General features: G+C 45.1%; 1 protein-coding gene across 1 annotated transcript in view; it reads left to right on the forward strand.

Annotated features, from left to right (window-relative positions):
* Positions 1-696: 696 nt before the first annotated feature.
* Positions 697-21290, forward strand: part of foxn4 (forkhead box N4) — a 45964-nt gene continuing 25370 nt past the window's right edge. Inside the window, exons 1-2 of the mRNA XM_068055552.1 lie at positions 697-1095; positions 1647-1742. Of these exons, the coding sequence (XP_067911653.1) occupies positions 1660-1742 (83 nt within the window). The 5' untranslated portion in view covers positions 697-1095; positions 1647-1659. The remainder of the gene's footprint in view (positions 1096-1646; positions 1743-21290) is intronic.

Here is a 21290-nt window from a genome sequence, read left to right on the forward strand (position 1 = left end):
ACGAATTCTGGAGCGAAAAAAGTCAAGAAATGTAATTTGTATTATCACTGAGACGCAATGATAACACGAGGTCCATATGCAAGCGCAAAATAATTTGGGAATCAAAGCGAAGTATGTTTAATTGATATAAATTGGCTTGATTTTGGGATTTTTTTGTTCACAGCTTGTTTCTGACCTGCTGTATCTGGTCATCATTTAAGAAACAGGTGCTGGAGTTACCGAGATGCATTGTTTCGGTTTAAAAGTTCCTTGTCGATGTTTTATTCCTGATTTAGTTCCCCCCCCCCCCCCGCCCTCTCCCTCTCCTTGCCCCTGTTATTGCACAAGAGACTGATGTTATTTCAGCCGCGCCACTCGGGCCGCCTTTCCCGCGAAGACACTGAGAGCCGGGAGGAGGCGCGGGTAGAGCGGCGGGGAAGAGAGTGGGAGAGGAGATGCAGCAAGAGGCGGACTCTGTGTGTGTGTGTCTGTTAAAAGTACAATCCCCACAGCAGCAGCCAACGGATTCATTCAATCAGCAGCACCAACTGTCATAAGAGAGAGAGAGAGAGAGTTCCAGGACCAGGGAGAGAGCAAACTCAAAGCAGCCTGAAAAAATTCCCAACAAAAACAGATCCCAGGAAAGGGGGGGGGGGGGGGGGGGATTTTGGAAGTATCTAGATTTACATTTTGATTGTAAACCAGCTTTTATTTTCAGGTGCAAGGCAGGCCGGGCCGTCCAGAGCCTCTGGCAGCCAGTCCGGTGAAGTTTGCAACTTGCAAAAGAAACTTTGAAAACTTTTTTTTTGTCGTGGTTTGGATTCGTTTAAGGCAAAAAAAGGATTCATCTGCATCTAAGTTTCTGTCTATAAAGAATCTAACCCTGCCGCAGGATCGACTCGGGATGGAATAGGAGGTGGAGAAAGCCATGGAATTGATCGTAAATCTCTGACCCCGATCCGACTAATCGATTTCTCTTCCTTACCCCTCCCCCCCACCAGCAGGCTGCGCGCATGCGCCAGGGAAGCTGCCTGCCAGCGCCGGGAAATTTAAAAACCGTTTGTGTGGATTCAAAAATTCAAAGAGGAGTTCGGAGCAATAGGAAAATCTCAGCAGGTACAGACATCTATTCAGTAACTTTCTGCCCCTCCAAAAAAAAAAGACAAATCTCTCGAGCTGCATTGCATTAAATAAGGAGGGGGTTTCAATTCTGATTTGCAGTTTTTCTAAATGCAATTTAAAACTTTTTTTTGGAGATATGTTTATGTGCAGTTTCGAACGAATAGTTAGAAAAACCCAGCAATGCCCAGCTAATGATTAAATGATTGCTGCTGTAAAAATTATTGCAATGATTCCCCACCCTTTTTTTTAATCGCTTTTAGTGCATTTTATGGACAGTTTAGACATTCCCACCTGTGCAATCGCTGTCTTTACAATATCTGGAAAATTAAGTATTTGCTAATCCAGACGAGTTTAATGATAGCCCCCATGTATTACTATCGCTGTTGCAACGACTGTGTTTGCTCCGTGGGGTTTGTTTCCCCTGTCTATGTGGTTTTTGGAGTGACATTGCTTTTCCTGAAATGCTGGATAGCTACAACTTAAAACTGATAGATGGTAACAAAAAAAATTGACATTTTTGCCCCCTGCCTGTGTGCACCGTTTAGTTTGTGGAAGGAGATGATAGAAACCGAGATCAGATCGGAAATGTCAGGGATATTAAAGACATCGGGACATAACAATTACTCAACCCAGGAATACAGGTAAGAAAGTTTGGGGTACGGGGGGTGGAGGCGCGGGGCGGGGGGGCAAATTAACGAAAATATTGACTAGGGGGAGGAACGAGTAGTTTTTCCTCCCTATGGTTTCACATTTAACACTGAATAACATATTTAACAATCTAAAAGCAAAATATTAAAAACAAACTTGTAAATTTAATTTAAATTTTTTTTAAAAATGGCATTGCCTGAAAAGATGGTGGAAGCAGATTCAATAGGAACTTTCAAAAGGAAATTGAATTTATACTTAATAATAGCAAAAAAAAAATTGCAGGGCTGTGGGAGAGTGGGATTGATTGGACAGCTCTTTCAGAGATAGCACAGGCACGATGGGCCGACTGGTCGCCTCTTGTGTTGTAACATTCTCAGGTTTTTTTTTTTCGAATTATGAACTTTGGAACCGAATGTTGTGACTTATTTTGATGATACCATCGTTCGAGAACTGAATGCAAAGTATATTTTTAAAGTCTGATGCAAACTTCCACTCTTTCCCCCCTCACCCCAAGCCCTCTTCCTGTTGTTGAGGTGGGGAAGTTATAAGTTATACCCACTGGGTTGACCTGTGCCTTCCAGGGGAGTGGACTCTTCAGAAAGTTTTTCTCTCTCTGTCTGGCCAAGATAAAGTAGGCGGAACATGCCGGAGCTCGTCTGTAATGTAATGGATTCGCGTGGGAAAGCATTGGCCGCGACTTTTGTTTGTTGGATGTTTTCGTTCTTATTTATCCGCCCCCCCCTGTGCGCAACCGGAGCCTTTGCGCCGATTAGAGACGATGCGGCTGTCAGACTGTATGAGTGTCAGTTTACCCGGCTCTCTGACCCTGTGCTCAATTTCGTTTGCAATGTGAAAACACCCCCCCCCCCCCCCCCGTGTGTCATTCGCCGTTCACGCTGCTTTTATGTGGTTAAAAATGTCTTTGGCTCCTTCCAGTGAAGGGGGGAATCTGGCAGGTGACAAGTCGGAGTGACACTGGAGGGGCAGGCTGTTCTCACTTTTACACTCCCTGCCCCTGGAGTTGGAATCAAGTTTGAGAAACTTCCCAAAACTGAAAACAAAACGTGTCCCACACAGTGGTCGCATATCCCTGTCTCCTCAAATTCATATATGGATGTTATCAGTGTGAATTCAAACATCAGAATGGTATTTCAGTATGGTTCAATCCTTGCTTTGGCTGGTGAGAAGGTTACAGGATTGATTCAGGTTTGAGCTGATATTCTAGCATGGTGTTCCAGTGGAGTACTGAAGGTCTGTCCTTTGGGTGAGACATTAAACCAAAGTTGTCAGTTATGCCATTCTTCAAAGAGCAAGGAGTTTTCCTGGTGCCCTAGCTGACATTACTCTCAACCAATATCGCCAAAAAGACAGGTTAGAATCAGACAGCACAGGAGGAGGCCATTTGGCCCGTCACACAGATGCTGGCTCTTGGAGCTATCCAATTAGTCCTTCTCCCCTGTTCTGTTCCCATAGCCCTGCAAATTGTTCACGAAGATTAATTGGTCATTAATCTCGCTGCTGTTTGTGAGTTGTTGCTGGTACAGAATGATTGTCCGATTTGCCGACTTCATTAATTGCACAAAGGGCTTTGAGTTGTCTTACAACGATAAGCCGATTTACAAATGAAGGTATTATATTTCATCTTATCGTTTCAAAATCTGCAATTATTTTATCTTAACCATTTCCTTTTACAGAGGTTCTGATTGTGGTGCAGTAATTCAGTGACAATGCACTTGGAGAGATAGCAGGCTGGGTGGGCTCCAGTGAAATTTAGCAGGTTTGGAAAGGCAGTTGTTCTGCACTAAATTACTTTCACAATGAGACTGGATTTTTGTTTCTGGTCTTAACACAGTTTTTACCCAGCCCTCAAAACTTACCTTATTTGATTGGATGACAGTTGGAAATATCTGTTGGATGCGTTCAAAATGGCGTAAAGCTGGTGTTGTTGAACTGCATAATCCATTTGCTAAACCGTGTACTGGTTCAGGGTAAATGAAGGAGCCTGTTGGCCAGGCTGCTGCAATATGGAGAACTCCGGTTATAACAATGCCACTGGGAAGCTTCGGTTTTGCAATATTGTCTCAAAGGGGCATCACAGGGAGTGTTAGTGAACATAAGCAACCACCTTTTCAGGATTATAAAGGAGTTACCTTAAATGAGCTTTTTGCCTTTATATAAATAAATGTTTGCTGAACCTTTTCTGTTGTGGCAGGCGAGGTGAAGAGCTGTGTGCCAAATTTGTGTGGCAATGATGTGTTTAAAAGTGATTTAATACCATTGTGTGTTTGTAAACAAAAGAAGAGAAAGGTTGATGAAGTGTCTTTCATACTAAACTCAGGTATCATTTAGTGCCTAAAGGCAGCTTTCCATTGGAGCACACCTTATCATGTATTTCCAAATACTGGAAGGTCTATTATGACAGAGGTTGTGATCGAATTCATAATGGCAGATGTGTTTTGGCTCTACAGTTCTATCTAATGACATGTATCATCCAGTTAAATCTAGCCACGGTCAAACATGTGACCTAGCTATCTCCTACAACATCAAGCTAGTACAAAGAATTATCATTAAGTTTAAGTCGCTTGTTGGCGGATAGTTCTATTGAAATGGTGATTGCTGTAGACAGTTTCAAAGGAATCAGATCAAAGAAGTGGTCATGTCCACAGTTTGTCAGGAAGCTGGATTAATGTGCTGATTGAAACACCTCGAGATATGATTGTAGCTCTACAAATGTCAGTTCAGGTCCTGCGTGCTGTCAGATTTGGCTACTCCTCTGGCCAGTCTTACTTTCCTGATGGGTTAATGGCACTCACCGCTCAAATAAAAATATTTTTTTCAAAAAACAGAAAAATCTTCTTAAAAACACTTTTGTTATATTCAATCATAATTCTTTGTGATTGCTGTCTTTAAATCTACCTAGATTTGACATCACCCATTTAAGTACTGAACTCTAAACTACTGGAGTCACAGAATTGGCCAAAGTTTGAACAAGATCTGGAAAATCCCTTAAATCTTTTTTTAATCACAAATTAAATAAATACAATAACATCTTTCTAGGTGTTCTTAAGTATAAGGAATCATAAGTTATTTCACATTTTGCTTTATTTGTGAATCCCACTGGATATGAATGTGGCCCCTGGAGAATATTTTAACAAGCTGTTACAGTCCTAAATCAAACTGGACCCTCAACATCACCCGCTGTCTTCCATTGGACCCTACTTTCTGCGCCCTCCCAAAAAAAAGGAAACCTGTGCCTTTTCATTGAAAATAATAAACATTTATTAAAGGAGCAATATAAAAAAATGTTTTTGGGTGTTTTTTCAAACTTCACTATCTCTACCCCCAGTTGGCCCCTCTTCCCTGCAGATCAGCTTGAGCGACAGGCATGATAGAGAGCCTATTGTACATATCACTGACACAGGCTGAAATAAGGTAAGATGGTGCAGTACATTGAGGGCTCAGTGTTATGGAGTGCTGGACTGCCAACCTGGATTGTGTTAATATATGAAGGTGCTGGGCAAAGTTTAGGTGATTTCCCGAAAGAACAAAAATCAATTAGGTTTTACTTATTGTTATGTTGGGCAAGTTGTTTTTTGCTCTGACAGCCACCAGTTATGTTGGCTGGTGATTGGAAAAGGGCAGAGAGGAGATTGGGTATGGCTGAAAATGAGCAGCTCCAAAGGGCTGAACCATCTGAGAACTGGGCACAACACATCGCAACACAACACAACACAAAAACAGTTCCCTGTTTTAAAGAAAGGGGCATTTTAGTTTTTCTGAAAATGGTGACTCTGCAGGATGCAACTGGGATGCTTGGAAACTGGTGGCTCATTGAACCACCAGCTCATGGCACCAAAGAGGGTTATGCAGCCATAATCCCATGTTTGCCAAGCTTTCAATCTCAGCCATGTTGCTTCAGGTGATGGTTGGGAAATTGTGGGGCAAAAGTGACCCAGGTCACTCCAATGGATGTCACAATGACTAATTTTGGAGCTCAGTGAACACAAGCTTCGCCATGGTGGAAGAACATGAAGGAAATTACTTTAAAAAGATTTGCATTTACATAGCACCAGTCCATTGCTTCTGGACAAACTCTGTTGCTTGTGTCAGGTAAACACCCCACCTGCCAAGATTGAGGCACACATGATTTCACCACATGAACATTAAAACTTAAAATTGCAAGCCCCTGACCGGAAAGACATTTTCATGGTAACCGACAGTGTTGGAACAAGGGACAAAGGGCCATGCCCTGACTCATTCAACCAACAATGAACTTTTGAGTACCAGGCCTCGAAGGTGGGGGCAGCTGGCAATCCAGAGATTGCTAGGGTACAATCCACAAACCTCAGGAAAGACTGTTCCATATAAGGAGCGAGTCACATGACTAAACTGCTGGGCAACCTGGGAGGTTTTTTTTGAATTTGAACGCCCAACAAAGGATTTGGAACAGAGAGAACGCCGCGTGCTCATGGACTGAGAACCTCTCCTCTCCTGTCTGCCTGTCTCCATCTCTTTCTCATGGAACTGAATCTTGTGAAGACACATAAACTCAAAGAGAGAACAGTCTCCTACGTGAACAAGGTTTAAGACGAATACTGGGCCCCAATGAAACGCAAGACCATATCTTCAATCAAGGACTACAGCCAGTTTGAGAAACAGTAACAAGATATTGCCTCAAACTGTTTGACTTATCTTTTCTTCTGCTCTTTTCTGTCCGTATTTGCATGTGTGTATCACGTGCATGTTTGGGTGGGCACATCATATATCCGTAGGCGTGAACCATATTAGAGATTAAGTTTTAAGTTTTAATAAAATTTCATCTTTAAACCACAGAAAGCCTGTTGGTTCTCATTTCTTTGGCTTATAATTGGAAAGTTGTGAACAAGGATTCACAAAGGGAGAGCTCAAAACACAGTGTGTTTAAAATTAAACCCTGTTCCGATAGACCAGGTGAAGATAAATAACAGACCCGTAGACACCTTTCGCACAGAATTGGGTGCTAACGTCTGGATTGTTACCCACAGACGAACGAGTGAAATTGGAAGTGGGGAGCCAAATTGTTTCCAATCAAAAAGAGCAAAATATCAATACAAGTTTTTCTTGTGGTTGTGTGTGATTGAATACTAACATGTCTGCAACTGAAGCGAATAGCTCCCCAAGCCAGGGTGAAGTATCTTGGGATAAGTTAAAATCATTGTCAATGGAGGAGTTGAGAAAAATGGCTGAGTAGTGTGAGATCACTGTATGTGGCATGGCTAGGATTTCTGAACTCCTAAGGCTAGTGGCCAACCATTTTCCCCGTGAATCTGAAGAAGTAGAAACAGGGTTAGAAGCAGACTCCGACAGGGTATTGCTAGCAAAGATACAATTGGAATAGAGGAAACTTGAATTTGAGGAAAGAGAGAGGGAGAAAGAGAGGGCCTTCCAAAAGGAACGTGAAGAAAATGAAAGGCAAGAGAGAGAGAGAGAGAAAGACTATTCCGGAAAGAATGCGAAGAACGAGAGTTGAAGCGGCTTGAGTTAACTAGGGGGCGACAGAGTAACCCTAGTGAATGCATGGCAAATATGGAGGAGCACAATTCAGGACTGGGTACAAGATTGTTAAGACATGCCCAACGAATTCCAAAATTCAATGAGGAAGATGTGGAAGTGTTTTTCTTGTCCTTCAAGAAACTGGCAAGGCAGCTAAAATGGCCAGCTGAGACCTGGTCTATTTTACTGCAAAGCAAACTAACTGGAAAGGCCCATGAGGTTTATTCCTTGCTGCCAGATGAGAGTTCATCAAATTATGAACTGACCAAAAGTGCTATCCTTGGGGCATATGAATTAGTACCCGAAACCTATCACCAAAAGTTTAGAACCCTCAAAAAGCAAGCTAATCAAACTTATCTGGAGTTCGGAAGAAGTAAGCAGCTGGCTTTTGACCAGTGGCTGAGGGCTTTAAAAATACAGCTCAGTTATGAGACTCTCAGAGAAGTAGTCCTGTTAGAGGAATTTAAAAATTCTCTCCCATTCTCAATAAAAACCCATGTAGAGGAGCAGTGGGTCCAGGGAGCCCGGCAAGCGGTCGTTCTGGCCGCTGAATTTGCTTTAATTTATAAGTCAGTTTCCCAGGGGAGAACCTTTCCTAATCACCCCCACAAATCTGAAAAGGACAAAGGGTGGGAAGGTGATCTCTGCCCAGTCAGTCCTGGGAGAGAAAGGAAAGCAGGAGACACAGGGGGACCTCCTCCAGCCAAAAAGGAAGGTGCTGTGAGCAAGAGTGAGACCCGGAGAGCTGTGTGCTTCCATTGTAATAACACAGGGCATTTAAAAGCTGACTGCTGGAAACTAAAAGGGGAAACCGGTAGGGGTAATCAGGGCACACCCACTCAGTGAAGACAAGGGCCTGATGGAAAACACGGAATGGGCTGTGGCTTTGACTGCAGTAAGAGTGCAACCCAGGAAGCTTACTACGCCAGTGCAGGAAAAGTTAATAGGATTCCTGAAGGTCACCAGGGTTTTGTATCTGAAGGGAAAGCAACCCCATACCCCTTGAATGGGGCAAGCAAGGCCCTAGTGATTCTCAGGGACACAGGGGCCACCAGATCCCTTTTACTGGGAAAAGGCCTGACCTTTCCCCCAGAGAGTGCAGTGAAGACCAGAATGATGGTGAATGGTAATCGAGGGCAATGTATGTCTGTACCTGTACTTCGGGTGCACCTGGAGTGCGACCTAGTTTCGGGACCGGTGACTGTAGGGATTGTCCTTAGTTTGCCTGTGGACGGGGTTGACCAGCTCCTAGGTAATGATCTGGCAGGGGTGTAGGTGGTAGCCACGCCCCCCCCACCGCCCCCAGTAGTGAAAGAAAGACCGCAGGAGGTCTGAGAGACAGGGCGGTGGCAGGACATGGTCCCCTGCAGTTTCCCTGAATGTGTAGTGGATCAAACCAGCTCCCCCGAGGAGATTGAATTGGCACTGCAGGCAAATGACCATGAGGTCTGCCTGTCCGAGAATTTCTTTGGAAAGTTAGGAGACCCAGGGAATGAATTAAATAGATTTTCCCTAGCTGAGGCTCAGAGAGCTGACCCAGTATTGCGAGAGTTAGCACAGGCTGCCCAGTCTGAAAGTGAAGCAGAGGGAGTCTCTGATTGCTACTATTTAAAGAATGAGATACTGATGAGGAAATGGAGTTCTCCTCACAGACCTGAGAGCAAGGAGTGAGCAGTAGTTCACCACTTAGTGGTGCCACAGAAGTACCGGAGAGAAATTTTAAGAAGGACCCACGAGACTACAGTAGTGTATCTGCTGGTATATGAAAGACCAAAGCCCGCATAGGACAGCAGTTTGACTGGCCAAAACTCCACAAAGATGTGGTGGAGTACTGCAGGAGTTGCCACATGTGCCAGGCTGAGGGGAAAACCCAACCTACAGTGAAACCTGCACCCCTAAGTCCTGTACCGGTGTTAGGAGGACCCTCCAGCAGAGGGCTGGTGAACTGTAAGGAACCCCCGCCAAGAACAAAAGGGGACAGGTAGGCACACGGCTGGCAAAAGTTTAGAAAGAGAAGGGGAATAAGTGACTAAGAGAGCAGGTTAAAGGAAGTCCGGGAAGAATCCTGGATGAAAACCCCTACTGTCTGGTCAGCCAACCCTGAAAAATGTGAAACGTTAGACCCCACGTCCTCCTCCTGCCAAGATTGAGGCACACCTGATTTAGCCACATGAACATTAAAACTTAAATTTACAAGCCCTGACCGGAAAGACATTTCCATGGTAACCGACAATGTTGGAACAAGGGACAAAGGGCCATGCCCTGACGCATTCAACCAATTTTGAGTACCAGGTCTTGAAGGTGGGGGCAGCTGGCATTCCAGAGACTGCTAAGGTACAATCCACAAACCTCACAGGAGAGACCATTCCATATATGGAGCTAGTCACATGACTAACCTGCTGAGGTTTTTTTTTGAATTTGATCGCCCAACAAAGGATTTGGAACAGAGAGAACGGCGTGTGCTCATGGACTGAGAACCTCTCCTCTCCTGTCTGCCTGTCTCCATCTCTTTCTCACGGAACTAAATCTTGTGAAGACATGTAAACTCAAAGAGAGAACAGTCTCCTACGTGAACAAGGTTTAAGACGAATACTGGGCCCCAACGAAATGAAAGACCATATCTTCAATCAAGGACTACAGCCAGTTTGAGAAACAGTAACAAGATATTGCCTCAAACTGTTTGACTTATCTTTTCTTCTGCTCTTTTCTGTCCGTATTTGCATGTGTGTATCATATGTGCATGTTTGGGTGGGCACGTCATATATCCGTAGGCGTGAACCGTATTAGAGTTTAAGTTTTAATAAAATTTCATCTTTCTTCTTTAAACCACAGAAAGCCTGTTTGTGCTCATTTCTTTGGCTTATAATTGGAAAGTTGTGAACAAGGATTCACAAAGGGAGAGCTCAAAACACAGTATGTTTAAAATTAAACCCTGTTCCGATAGACCAGGTGAAGATAAATAACAGACCCCTAGACACCTTTTGCACCTGGTCGTAACACTTGCATGAGAATTTTCAGTGTTCACCTTAATGACAGCAGTTGGATTGCAGCTTGAGACTGGGGATGAAACTTGCCACCCTTAGAATAGAGGATTTGTCCCTTAGTATCAAGAGCATCTGAAGAAAACGATTGAAAATCTCGTGCAAAGTGTGCTATTGTATGCTGAAGTAAAATTTAAATTAGCTTTTTTTGCCTATTACCTGAAAAGGCCATTGATACGAAGAATCTCCTCGGGGTGGGAGGGAGAGGGGTGGAGGAAGGTCTCCTAATCGGCTGGTGTAACTTTGGTAGAAGTCTCATTTACATGGTGTAAACAGGGTTTCCGGTAAACCTTCTGCCAAAGTGATAACAGCCAACGGTAACTGCCCACAGGGCTCATGCACAGGGTCCCAGACAAATATGGGCCCTCAGCCAAGGGTCCTGTGCAAATATATATTGTACCAAAGAGACCAAATCCATATCTACAAGTGTGATATATTCTGATATGATTTTCTTTATTATTAATGCAGTGTGTAAACATTGGGTCTATTTCCTTATGCATTTTACTCCACATTTTGTGTGGCGGGGCCCCAAACGTTCTTGGAGCTTAGAGCCCCAAGAATTCTGGTGAGTGGGAGATTCCTGGCAAACTAGTTTAAGAGGCAATAAAAGGGATTGGTGAGAAGACAAATAGGTGGGTTAATGTCCGTCAGAAACACACACAAACTGGTTGGGTCTACTGTTTTTCCCTTTTCTATAGAATCATAGAATGGTTACAGCACAGGAGGCCATTTGGCCCATCATGTCCGTGCCAGCGCTCTGCAAGAGCAACTCACCTAGTCCTGCTCCCCCGCTTTTTCTCATAGCCCTGCAAATTTTTTCTCTTCTGATAATTATGCAATTCGCTTTTGAAAGCCGTGATTTAATCTGCTTTCACCACACTCTCAGGCAGTTCATTCCAGATTCTCACAACTCACTGCATAGAAACGTGTTTCCTCATGTCGCTATTACTTCTTTTGTCAATCACCTTAAATCGGTGTCCACCGGTTCTGGATCCTTCCACCAACGGGAACAGTATCTCTCTATCTACTCTGTCCAGACCCCTCATGATTTTGAATACCTCTTTCAAATCTTAACCTTCTCTTTGCCAAGGAGAACAAACCCAGCTTCTCAAATTTATCCATGCAACTGAAGTTCCTCATCTCTGGAACCATTCTTGTGAATCTTTTCTGCACCCTCTCTAAAGTCTTCACATCCTTCCTAAAGTGTGGTGCCCAGAACTGGACACAATACTCCAGGTGAGGCTGAACCAGTGTTTTATACAGGGTAATCATAACTTCCTTGCTTTTGTACTTTGTGCCCCCATTTATAAATCACAGTTTTCCGTGTGCTTTATTAACCTCTTTCTCAACCTGCTCTGCCATCTTCAATGATTTGTGTACATATATCCCCAGGTCTTTCTGCTCCTGCACTCCCTTTAGAATTGTACCATTTATTTTATATTGCCTAGCCTTGTTCATTTTTTTTTCATTCATGGGATGTGGACATCGCTGGCCAGGCCAGCATTTATTGCCCATCCCTAATTGCCCTTGAGAAGTTGGTGGTGAGCTGCCTTCTTGAACCGCTGCAGTCCATGTGAGGTAGGTACACCCACAGTGCTGTTAGGAAGGGAGTTCCAGGATTTTGACCCAGCGGCAGTGAAGGAACGGCGATATAGTTCCAAGTCAGGATGATATGTGGCTTGGAGGGGAACTTGCAGGTGGCGGTGTTCTCATGTATTTCCTGCCCTTGTCCTTCTCGGTGGTAGAGTTCGCGGGTTTGGAAGGTGCTGCCAAATGAACCTTGGTGCGTTGCTGCAGCTCACCACCACCTTCTCAAGGGAAATTAGGGTTGAGCAATAAATGCTGGCCTGGCCAGCGACGCCCACATCCCATGAATGAATAAAAAAAGAAAAAAAAAAGAGCATCTTGTAGATGGTACAAACTGCTGCCACTGTGCACCAATGGTGGAGGGAGTGAATGTTTGTAGATGGGGTGCCAATCAAGCGGGCTGCTTTGTCCTGGATGGTGTCGAGCTTCTTGAGTGTTGTTGGAGCTGCACCCATCCAGGCAAGTGGAAAGTATTCCATCACACTCCTGACTTGTAGATGGTGGATAGGCTTTGGGGAGTAAGGAAGTGAGTTACTCACTGCAGGATTCCTAGCCTCTGACCTGCTCCTGTAGCCATGGTATTTATATTAGTACTCCAGTTTCTGGTCAATGGTAATCCCCAGGATGTTGATAGCGGGGGAATTCAGCGATGGTAATGCTGTTGAATGCCAAGGGGTGATGGTTAGATTTTCTCTTGTTTGAGATGGTCATTGCCTGGCACTTGTGTGGTGTGAATGTTACTTGCCACTTATCAGCCCAAGCCTGAATGTTGTCCAGGTCTTGCTGCATATGGACATGGACTGCTTCAGTATCTGAGGAGTTGTGATTGGTGCTGAACATAGTGAAATCATCAGTGAACATCCCCACTTCTGACCTTATGATAGAGGGATGGTCATTGATGAAGCAGCTGAAGATGGTTGGGCTTAGGACACTACCCTGAAGAACTCCTGCAGTGATGTCCTGGAGCTCAGATGATTGACCTCCAACAACCACAACCATCTTCCTTTGCGCTAGATATGACTCCAACCAGCAGAGAGTTTTCCCTCTGATTCCAGTTTTGCTAGGGCTCCTTGATGCCATGCTCAATCAATTGCTGCCTTGATGTCAAGGGCAGTCACTCTCACCTCACCTCTTGAGTTCAGCTCTTTTGTCTATGTTTGAACCAAGAATGTAATGATGTCAGGAGCTGAGTGGCCCTGGTGGAACCCAAACGGAGTGTCACTGAGCAAGTGCCACTTGATAGCACTGTCGATAACACCTTCCATCACTTTACTGATGATCGAGCGTAGACTGATGGGGCGGTAATTGGCTGGGTTGGACTTGTCCTGCTTTTTGTGTACAGGACATAACCCGGGCAATTTTCCACATTGCCGGGTAGATGCCCGTGCTTTAGCTGTACTGGAACAGTTTGGCTAGGGGCACGGCAAGTTCTGGTGCACAGGTCTTCAGTACCATTGCCGGAATGTTGTCAGGGCCCATAGGTTTTGCAGTATCCAGTGCCTTCAGTCGTTTCTTGATATCACGCGGAGTGAATCGAATTGGCTGAAGACTGGCATCTGTGATGCTGGGGACTTCAGGAGGAAGCCGAGATGGATCATCCACTTTTGACCGAAGATTGTTGCAAATGCTTCAGCCTTATCTTTTGCATTGATGTGCTGGGCTCCCCCATCATTGAGGATGGGGATATTTGTGGAGTCTCCTTCTCCTGTTAGTTGTTTAATTATCCACCACCATTCACGACTGGATGTGGCAGGACTGCAGAGCTTAGTTCTGATGCGTTAGTTGTGGGATCGCTTAGCTCTGTCTATTGCATGCTGCTTCTGCTGTTTGGCAAGCAAGTAGTCCTGTGTTGTAGCTTCACCAGGTTAACACCTCATTTTGAGGTACGCTGGCTACTGCTCCTGGCATGCCCTCCTGCACTCTTCATTGAAGCAGGGTTGATCCTGCAGCTTGATGATAATGGTAAAGTGGGGTCTGTGCCAGGCTGTGAGGTTGCAGATTGTGATTGAATACAATTCTTCTGCTGATGGGCCACAGCGCCTCATGGATGCCCAGTTTTGTGTTGCTTGATCTGTTCGAAATCTATCCCAGTGGTAGTGCCACACAACACGGTGGAGTATATCCTCAATGTGAGGATGGGACTTTATCTCCACAAGGATTGTGCAGTGGCGTCTCCTACCACTAGAGGCTTCCTACCTGACCCGAACCCGACGGGACCCGACAACATGTGTCGGGTTCAGGTCGGGTCGGGCCCATCATCCGGGGCCGGCTTAACGTGGTAAGTGCTCTGCCGGTAAGTACTGAAATTTAAAAAAACTTACCTGAGCTGGGAGTCCGGGACTACACTGAGTCTGCGCAGTGCGCAATGGTGTCACTGCACATGTGCTGCAGCTCGGTGGAGCTGCCCACTCGGAAGGTAAGTAAACGGATCATCAGGTCAGGTTCTTTTTCCCGACCTAAAGCAGCCCTCTACCTACCAATACTGTCATGGACAGATGCATCTGTGGCAGGCAGATTGGTGAGGACAAGGTCAAGTATATTTTTCCCTCACCCCACCACCTGTCACAGACCTTGTCTAGCAGCTTTATCCTTCAGACTTGGCCAGCAGTGGTGCGACCAAGCCAGTCTTGCCTCTGCTGGGTCAGGACATACCCAGGGATGGTGATGTCTGGGACATTGTGTCTAAGGTATGATTTCATGAGTATCACAATATCAAGCTGTGGGACAGCTCTCCCAACTTCGGCACAAGCCCCCAGATGTTAGTAAGGAGGACTTTGCAGGGTTGACAGGGCTGGGCTTGCTGTTGTCATTTCCAGTGCCTAGGTCAATACTAAGTGGTCCATCTGGTTTCATTCCTAATTGACTTTGTAGAGTTTTACACAACTGAGGGGCTTGCTAGACCATTTTAGAGTTAACTCTAGAGTTACATTTAGGCCAGACCAGGTAATTTCCTTCCCTAAAGGACATTAGTGAACCAGACTTTTACAACAATCAATTCATAGCCATCTTAGACTAGCTTTTAATTCCAGATTTATTAATTGAATTCAAATTCTACTGTGGTGTGATTCAAACCCATGTCCACAGAGCAATACCCTGGGTTATTCGTCCAGTGGCAATACTACTACACCAGTGCCTCCTCTACCAAAATGAATCACTTCACACTTCTCTGCATTAAATTTTATCTGCCAGTTGTCCGCACATTCCACCAGCCTATCTCTGTCCTTTTGAAGTTTATCACCAACCTCCTCACAGTTCACAATTCTTCTGAGTATATAAAATCATATTTTACGTTTGACTTATATCATACTTATTCTGAGACCTGAGCGAATACTGGAAGTGGTTACTGTACACAGGGAGTTGGGTTATTGCATATTCAGACTGTATGTGAAAAGGTTGTTACTGTATACTCACAATGTATACATGGGGAGGCATTTATTGTATACTTGCAGGATATACATGGTAAAGTTTGTGTTGTACACTTGTAGCATGTACACAGGTTGTATACTTACAGATTGTGCATGATCACAGAATAATACAGTGCAGAAGAGGCCCTTCGGCCCATTGAGTCTGCACCAATGCATTAAAGACACCTGACCTGTCTATCTAATCCCATTTGCCAGCACTTGGCCCATAGCCTTGAATGTTATGATGTGCCAAGTGCTCATCCAGGTACCTTTTAAAGGATGTGAGGCAACCCGCCTCTACCATCCTCCCAGGCAGGGCATTCCAGACTGTCACCACCCTCTGGGTAAAAAAGTGCTTCCTCAAATCCCCCTTAAACCTCCTGTCCCTCACCTTAAACTTGTGTCCCCTCAGAACTGACCCTTCAACTAAGGGGAACAGCTGCTCCCTATCCACCCTGTCCATGCCGCTCATAATCCTGAACACCACCTATGGGCGGCACAGTGACGCAGTGGTTAGCACCGCAGCCTCACAGCTCCAGCAACCTGGGTTCAATTCTGGGTACTGCCTGTGTGGAGTTTGCAAGTTCTCCCTGTGTCTGCGTGGGTTTTCTCCGGGTGCTCCGGTTTCCTCCCACAGCAAAAGATTTGCAGGTTGATAGGTAAATTGGCCATTATAAATTGCCCCTAGTATAGGTAGGTGGTAGGGAAATACAGGGACACGGTAGGAATATGGGATTAGTGTAGGATTAGTATAAATGGGTGGTTGATGGTCGGCACAGACTCGGTGGGCCGAAGGGCCTGTTTCAGTGCTGTATCTCTAAACTAAACTAAACTAAACCTCGATCAGATCACCCCTCAGTCTTCTCTGCTCCAGCGAAAACAACCCAAGCCTATCCAACCTCTCTTCATAGCTTAAATGTTCCATCCCAGGCAACGTGCTGGTGAATCACCTCTGCACCCCCTCCAGTGCAATCACATCCTTCCTATAATGTGGCAACCATAACTGCACACAGTACTCCAGCTGTGGCCTTACCAAAGTTCTATACAACTCCAACATGACCTCCATGCTTTTGTAATCTATGCCTCGATTGATAAAGGCAAGTGTCCCATATGCCTTTTTCACCACCCTATTAACCTGCCCTTCTGCCTTCAGAGATCTATGGACAAACATACCAAGGTCCCTTTGTTCCTCGGAACTTCCCAGTGTCAGGCCATTCATTGAATACTTCTGTGTCACATTACTCCTTCCAAAGTGTATCATCTCACACCTTTCAGGGTTAAATTCCATCTGCCACTTTTCTGCCCATTTGACCATCCCGTCTATATCTTCCTGTAACCCAAGACACTCAACCTCACTGTTAACCACTCGGCCAATCTTTGTGTCATCCGCGAACTTACTGATCCTACCCCCCACATAGTCATCTATGTCGTTTATATAAATGACAAACAATAGGGGACCCAGCACAGATCCCTGTGGTACACCACTGGACATTGGCTTCCAGTCACTAAAACAGCCGTCTGACATCACTCTCTGTCTCCTACAGCTAAACCAATTTTGAATCCACCTTATCAAGTTACCCTGTATCCCATGTGCATTTGCTTTCTTGATAAGTCTCCCATGTGGGACCTTGTTGAAGGCTTTGCTGAAATCCATGTAAACTACATCAACTGCACTACCCTCATCTACACACCTGGTCACATGCTCAAAAAATTCAATCAAATTTGTTAGGCATGACCTCCCTCTGACAAAGCCATGCTGACTATTCCTAATCAAATTTTGCCTCTCCAAGTGGAGATAGATTCTCTCCTTCAGAATTTTCTCCAATAGTTTCCCAACCACTGACGTGAGACTCACTGGTCTGTAGTTCCCTGGCTTATCTCTACAACCTTTCTTAAATAGTGGGACCACATTAGCTGTTCTCCAGTCCTCTGGCACCTCCTCTGTGGCCAGAGAGGAATTAAAATTTGGGTCAGAGCCCCTGCTCATGATGTTGGTTCCTCTGCCTTCATCTTTGATATGTTTAGTTATCCTGATGCTTTCTTATTCTGTAACTGATTCATTAAATGATGTTTTAATTTAGAGCATAAGAAAAGTCAAGAATGTGAAACAGCCATCCAGCTCATCAAAGGTTGTCCCTCTAACGTCCTCGTTCTCCAGCCTTATGTTGAATATTCCTCATGTTTTTGCCTGACAGATTGTTACAAATATTATTGAAACAGTAATATTGCCCATATATTAAATATTTTCAAGGGGCAGCTTCCTAGTGTCCAAACCACCAGGGTAGGAGAGACATGTTGTCAGATGCTGAACAATACACAGTAAGACTGTATGTTACTTTTGCTGTGTAGCCCAGGAGATTGAACATTCACTCAGAGTTGGTCAGCTATTGACTAACTACAATATCAATAGCATCTACACTCAGCACTGCTCACTCTCAAACTAATACTTGCATCAGAAAATGCTTCAAACCAGCACATGCTCATTTTGGTTGTGCTGCCTGCTGCTTTATGTATTTAAGTACTATTTTTCATCATGCAGTTTTTGAGTGCTAGGGAAGGAATCCAGTGTCAGTATCAAAAACTACTTTTTCTCCCCCTACCAATATATCTTAACCCAAACCTCCTACTTCACGAATGTGAAATTGTTCATCTCCCACATAGCCATGCTTGTGATCTTACTGAGACTATTAATTTAGTGCTGAACCCCCTCCCCCAGACTTCTTATCATTCAGGGTTGAAACAGCCCCAGATTCATTTCACTAGGACAGCAGAGACAGAAAACGATCACTCATGCAGGCTGGATTCAAAGCCAGGTCCAGGAGTGAAGGGACAGTCACTGCACTATCCAATCCCACTTCAGTTTCCTTTTGAGTTGTCAGTGTTTGTGGCTGAGTACCTGGGTCTATCAGTCTGGAAATCCAGCATCAGCAAAACTATGCCGTGCGGTCACTTCTGCTCTCTAGTAAATCAAGCCACTAGCAGCTTAATTATTGTTAGCGAAGGTTTTTTTGTGTGTTTTGAGTTTACTATACTGCGTATACATAACCTTCTGTTTAAATGGAGAATGCGGACATAATTCGATAAGCTGTTTTAAAGAAGCTGAAAGGCCTGAGAGAGCTGGCCAGGTACAAGCAGCTGGAGTGGCATAAATTGGTGATACACGCCTAGGTCATTCTACAGTTATTAATTCATCTCTGTCACATGGTCACACACGGCAAGTCCACCTGGGCAGAAATATCAAAGTAATAGAATGGAATGTATACCAAGTTGTTTTCACAAGTGTAATATTTAAAAGGAATCCTAGAGCTCCACTGTCTCATTTAGTAAGTGCACTATCCAGTGTGGAATTGAACCAAACAGGAGGCTTCCAGGCTCAGCCAATTGCCTCAATAACACTTTTCCCAATCCACTGCACGGACTGCAGCAGTTCAAGAAGGCGGCATTTAGGACTGGGCAGTAAATGCTGGCCTTGCCAGTGATTCCCACATCTTGTGAATGAATGAAACAAAAGATTAATAGTGTTGAGGTAACCAATTCTCAACTGGGGCAACAGTCAGCAATGCCTCGGTGTCCCGGACCTATCAAGGAGGAAAATCAGCTTGGCTATCATCACTCAGTGACCCCTGTTGGAAGGTGCCTGTGAGTGACACTGGGTGAGGTCAGCATCAAGCTCGGCAGTGATGCCCCTGTAGTCGAATAGTTTGCCAAAACCACAGTCCAAGCTGAGAAGGCAGATGGGACCAGTTCAGCATCTCATCCGAAGGACAATACCTCTAACTGGAGGGTCAGCCTAGGTTATGTGCTGAAGACTGTGGAGTGAGACTTGAACCCGTGGCCTTCTGGCTCAAAGGTAAGGGTACGACCTACCACTGAACCAAGGCCGGCAGGATGACAGAGCCAAGACTTAGGGATTCCTAAATGTGCTCAGGGTATTGCTGATGTTTAACTGACGGGGCCAAATACAAAACACTGATTAAACCTTCCTTGTTCAGCCAGGACCACCCTTACAGTGCGAAGAATCCCAGTCCCCAGTGATGGGTTGTCCTGTCAAGTTCCATTCATGAGCCAGACTGGCTGGTTAATGGTGGTATCCTGGAGAACTATGGGCCAATCTGGCTCCGATGCATTGATACCAAGTTTGCCAAAGAGGGTAGATACATTCTGAATTTAGAGAGTCACAGCACAGAAACAGGCCGTTTGGCCCAACGAGTCCACACCAACCATCAACTACCCATTTATGCTAATCCTACATTAATCCCATTTTCCCTCTCATATCCCCACCTTCCCTCAATTCTCCTACCTACACTAGGGGCAATTTTTTTTATTACAATGGCCAATTTACCTATCAACCCACAAGTCTTTGGCATGTGGGAGGAAACCCACGCGGTCACAGGGAGAACTTGCAAACTCTACACAGGCAGTACCCAGAACCGAACCCAGGTCACTGGAACTGTGAGGCTGCGGCGCTAGCCACTGCGCCACTCTAAACTTCTGAACTTGATACCAATGAGAAACTATTCGCCTCTTCAATCTCTTTCTTTTCTCTCCCTCCCACCACACAAGACACTTTTTTTTCATCAGACTACGGTCAAGTTTGGGTTTAAGCCTTCACTGGGTGGATAACAGGTACCAGGAGGTCCTCATGAGTGGCAACGTGAGCAGTATAACTCTGGCCACAGAATGGACACACATCATACTGTATCGGACACTGTTTCTACCAATTCAGTTTGAGTCACACCTGGGTTGTAGAAAGGCAACCATTTTGGCATCGAACAAATCTGCAAGTTTCAAAAGAGATTCAGAACCCAAAAGGTTTCAAGCAGCACTTACTCAGCAACGACCTGCTCACCGATGCTCAGTTTGGGTTCCGCCAAGGCCACTCAGCTGTCGACCTTTTTACACCCAAACATGGATAAAAGAGCTGAATTCCAGAGGTGAGGTGAGAGTGACTGCCCTTGACATCAAGGCAATATTTGACTGAGTATGGCATCAAGGAGCTCCAGCAAAACTGGAGTCAATGGGAATCAGCGGGAAACCCTCCATTAGTTGGAGTCATACCTAGCACAAAGGAAGATGGTTGTGGTTGTTGGAGATCAATCATATCAGCCCAAGGACATTGCTGCAGGAGTTACTCAGGGTAGTGTCAGCTGCTTCATCAATGACCTTCCTTCCATCACAAGGTCAGAAGTGGGGATGTTCACTGATGACTGCACAATGTTCAGCACCGTTCGCGACTCCTCAGATACTGAAGCAGTCTGTGTCCATATGCCGTAAGGCATGAACAACATTCAGGCTTGGGCTAATAAGTGGCAAGAAATATTTGCGCCACACAAGTACCAGGCAATGGACTATCTTCAACAAGAGAGAATCTAACCATCTCCCCTCAACATTCAACGGAATTACCATCGCTGAATCCCCCACTATCAACATCCAGGGGGTTACCATTGACCAGGAACTGAACTGGAGTAGCCATATAAATACCGTGGCTATTAGAGCAGATCAGAGGCTAGGAATTCTACGGCGAGTAACTCACCTCCTGACTCTGCAAAGCTTGTCCACATCTACAAGGCACAAGTCAGGAGCGTAATGGAATACTCTGCACTTGCCTGGAGGAGTTCAGCTCCAACAACACTCAAGAAGCTTGCCACCATCCAAGACCAAGCAGCCCGCTTGATCGGCACGTCATCTACCACCTTCAACATTCACTCCCTGCACCACTGGTGCACAGTAGCAGCAGTGTGTACCATCTACAAGATGCACTGCAGCAACACACCAAGGCTCCTTCAACAGCACCTGCCAAACCCACGACCTCTACCAGCTAGAAGGGCAAGGGTAACAGACGCATGGGAACACCATGGGGGATGGTGGCATAATGGTAATGTTACTAGACTAGTAATCCAAAGGTCCCAACTAATGCTCTGGGGGTCAAGGGTTCAAATCCCACCCGGCAACTGGTGGAACTTAAATTAAGGGGCGG

Source organism: Heterodontus francisci, chromosome 23 (genome assembly GCF_036365525.1).
Source record: "Heterodontus francisci isolate sHetFra1 chromosome 23, sHetFra1.hap1, whole genome shotgun sequence".
Taxonomy (NCBI): Eukaryota; Metazoa; Chordata; class Chondrichthyes; order Heterodontiformes; family Heterodontidae; genus Heterodontus; species Heterodontus francisci.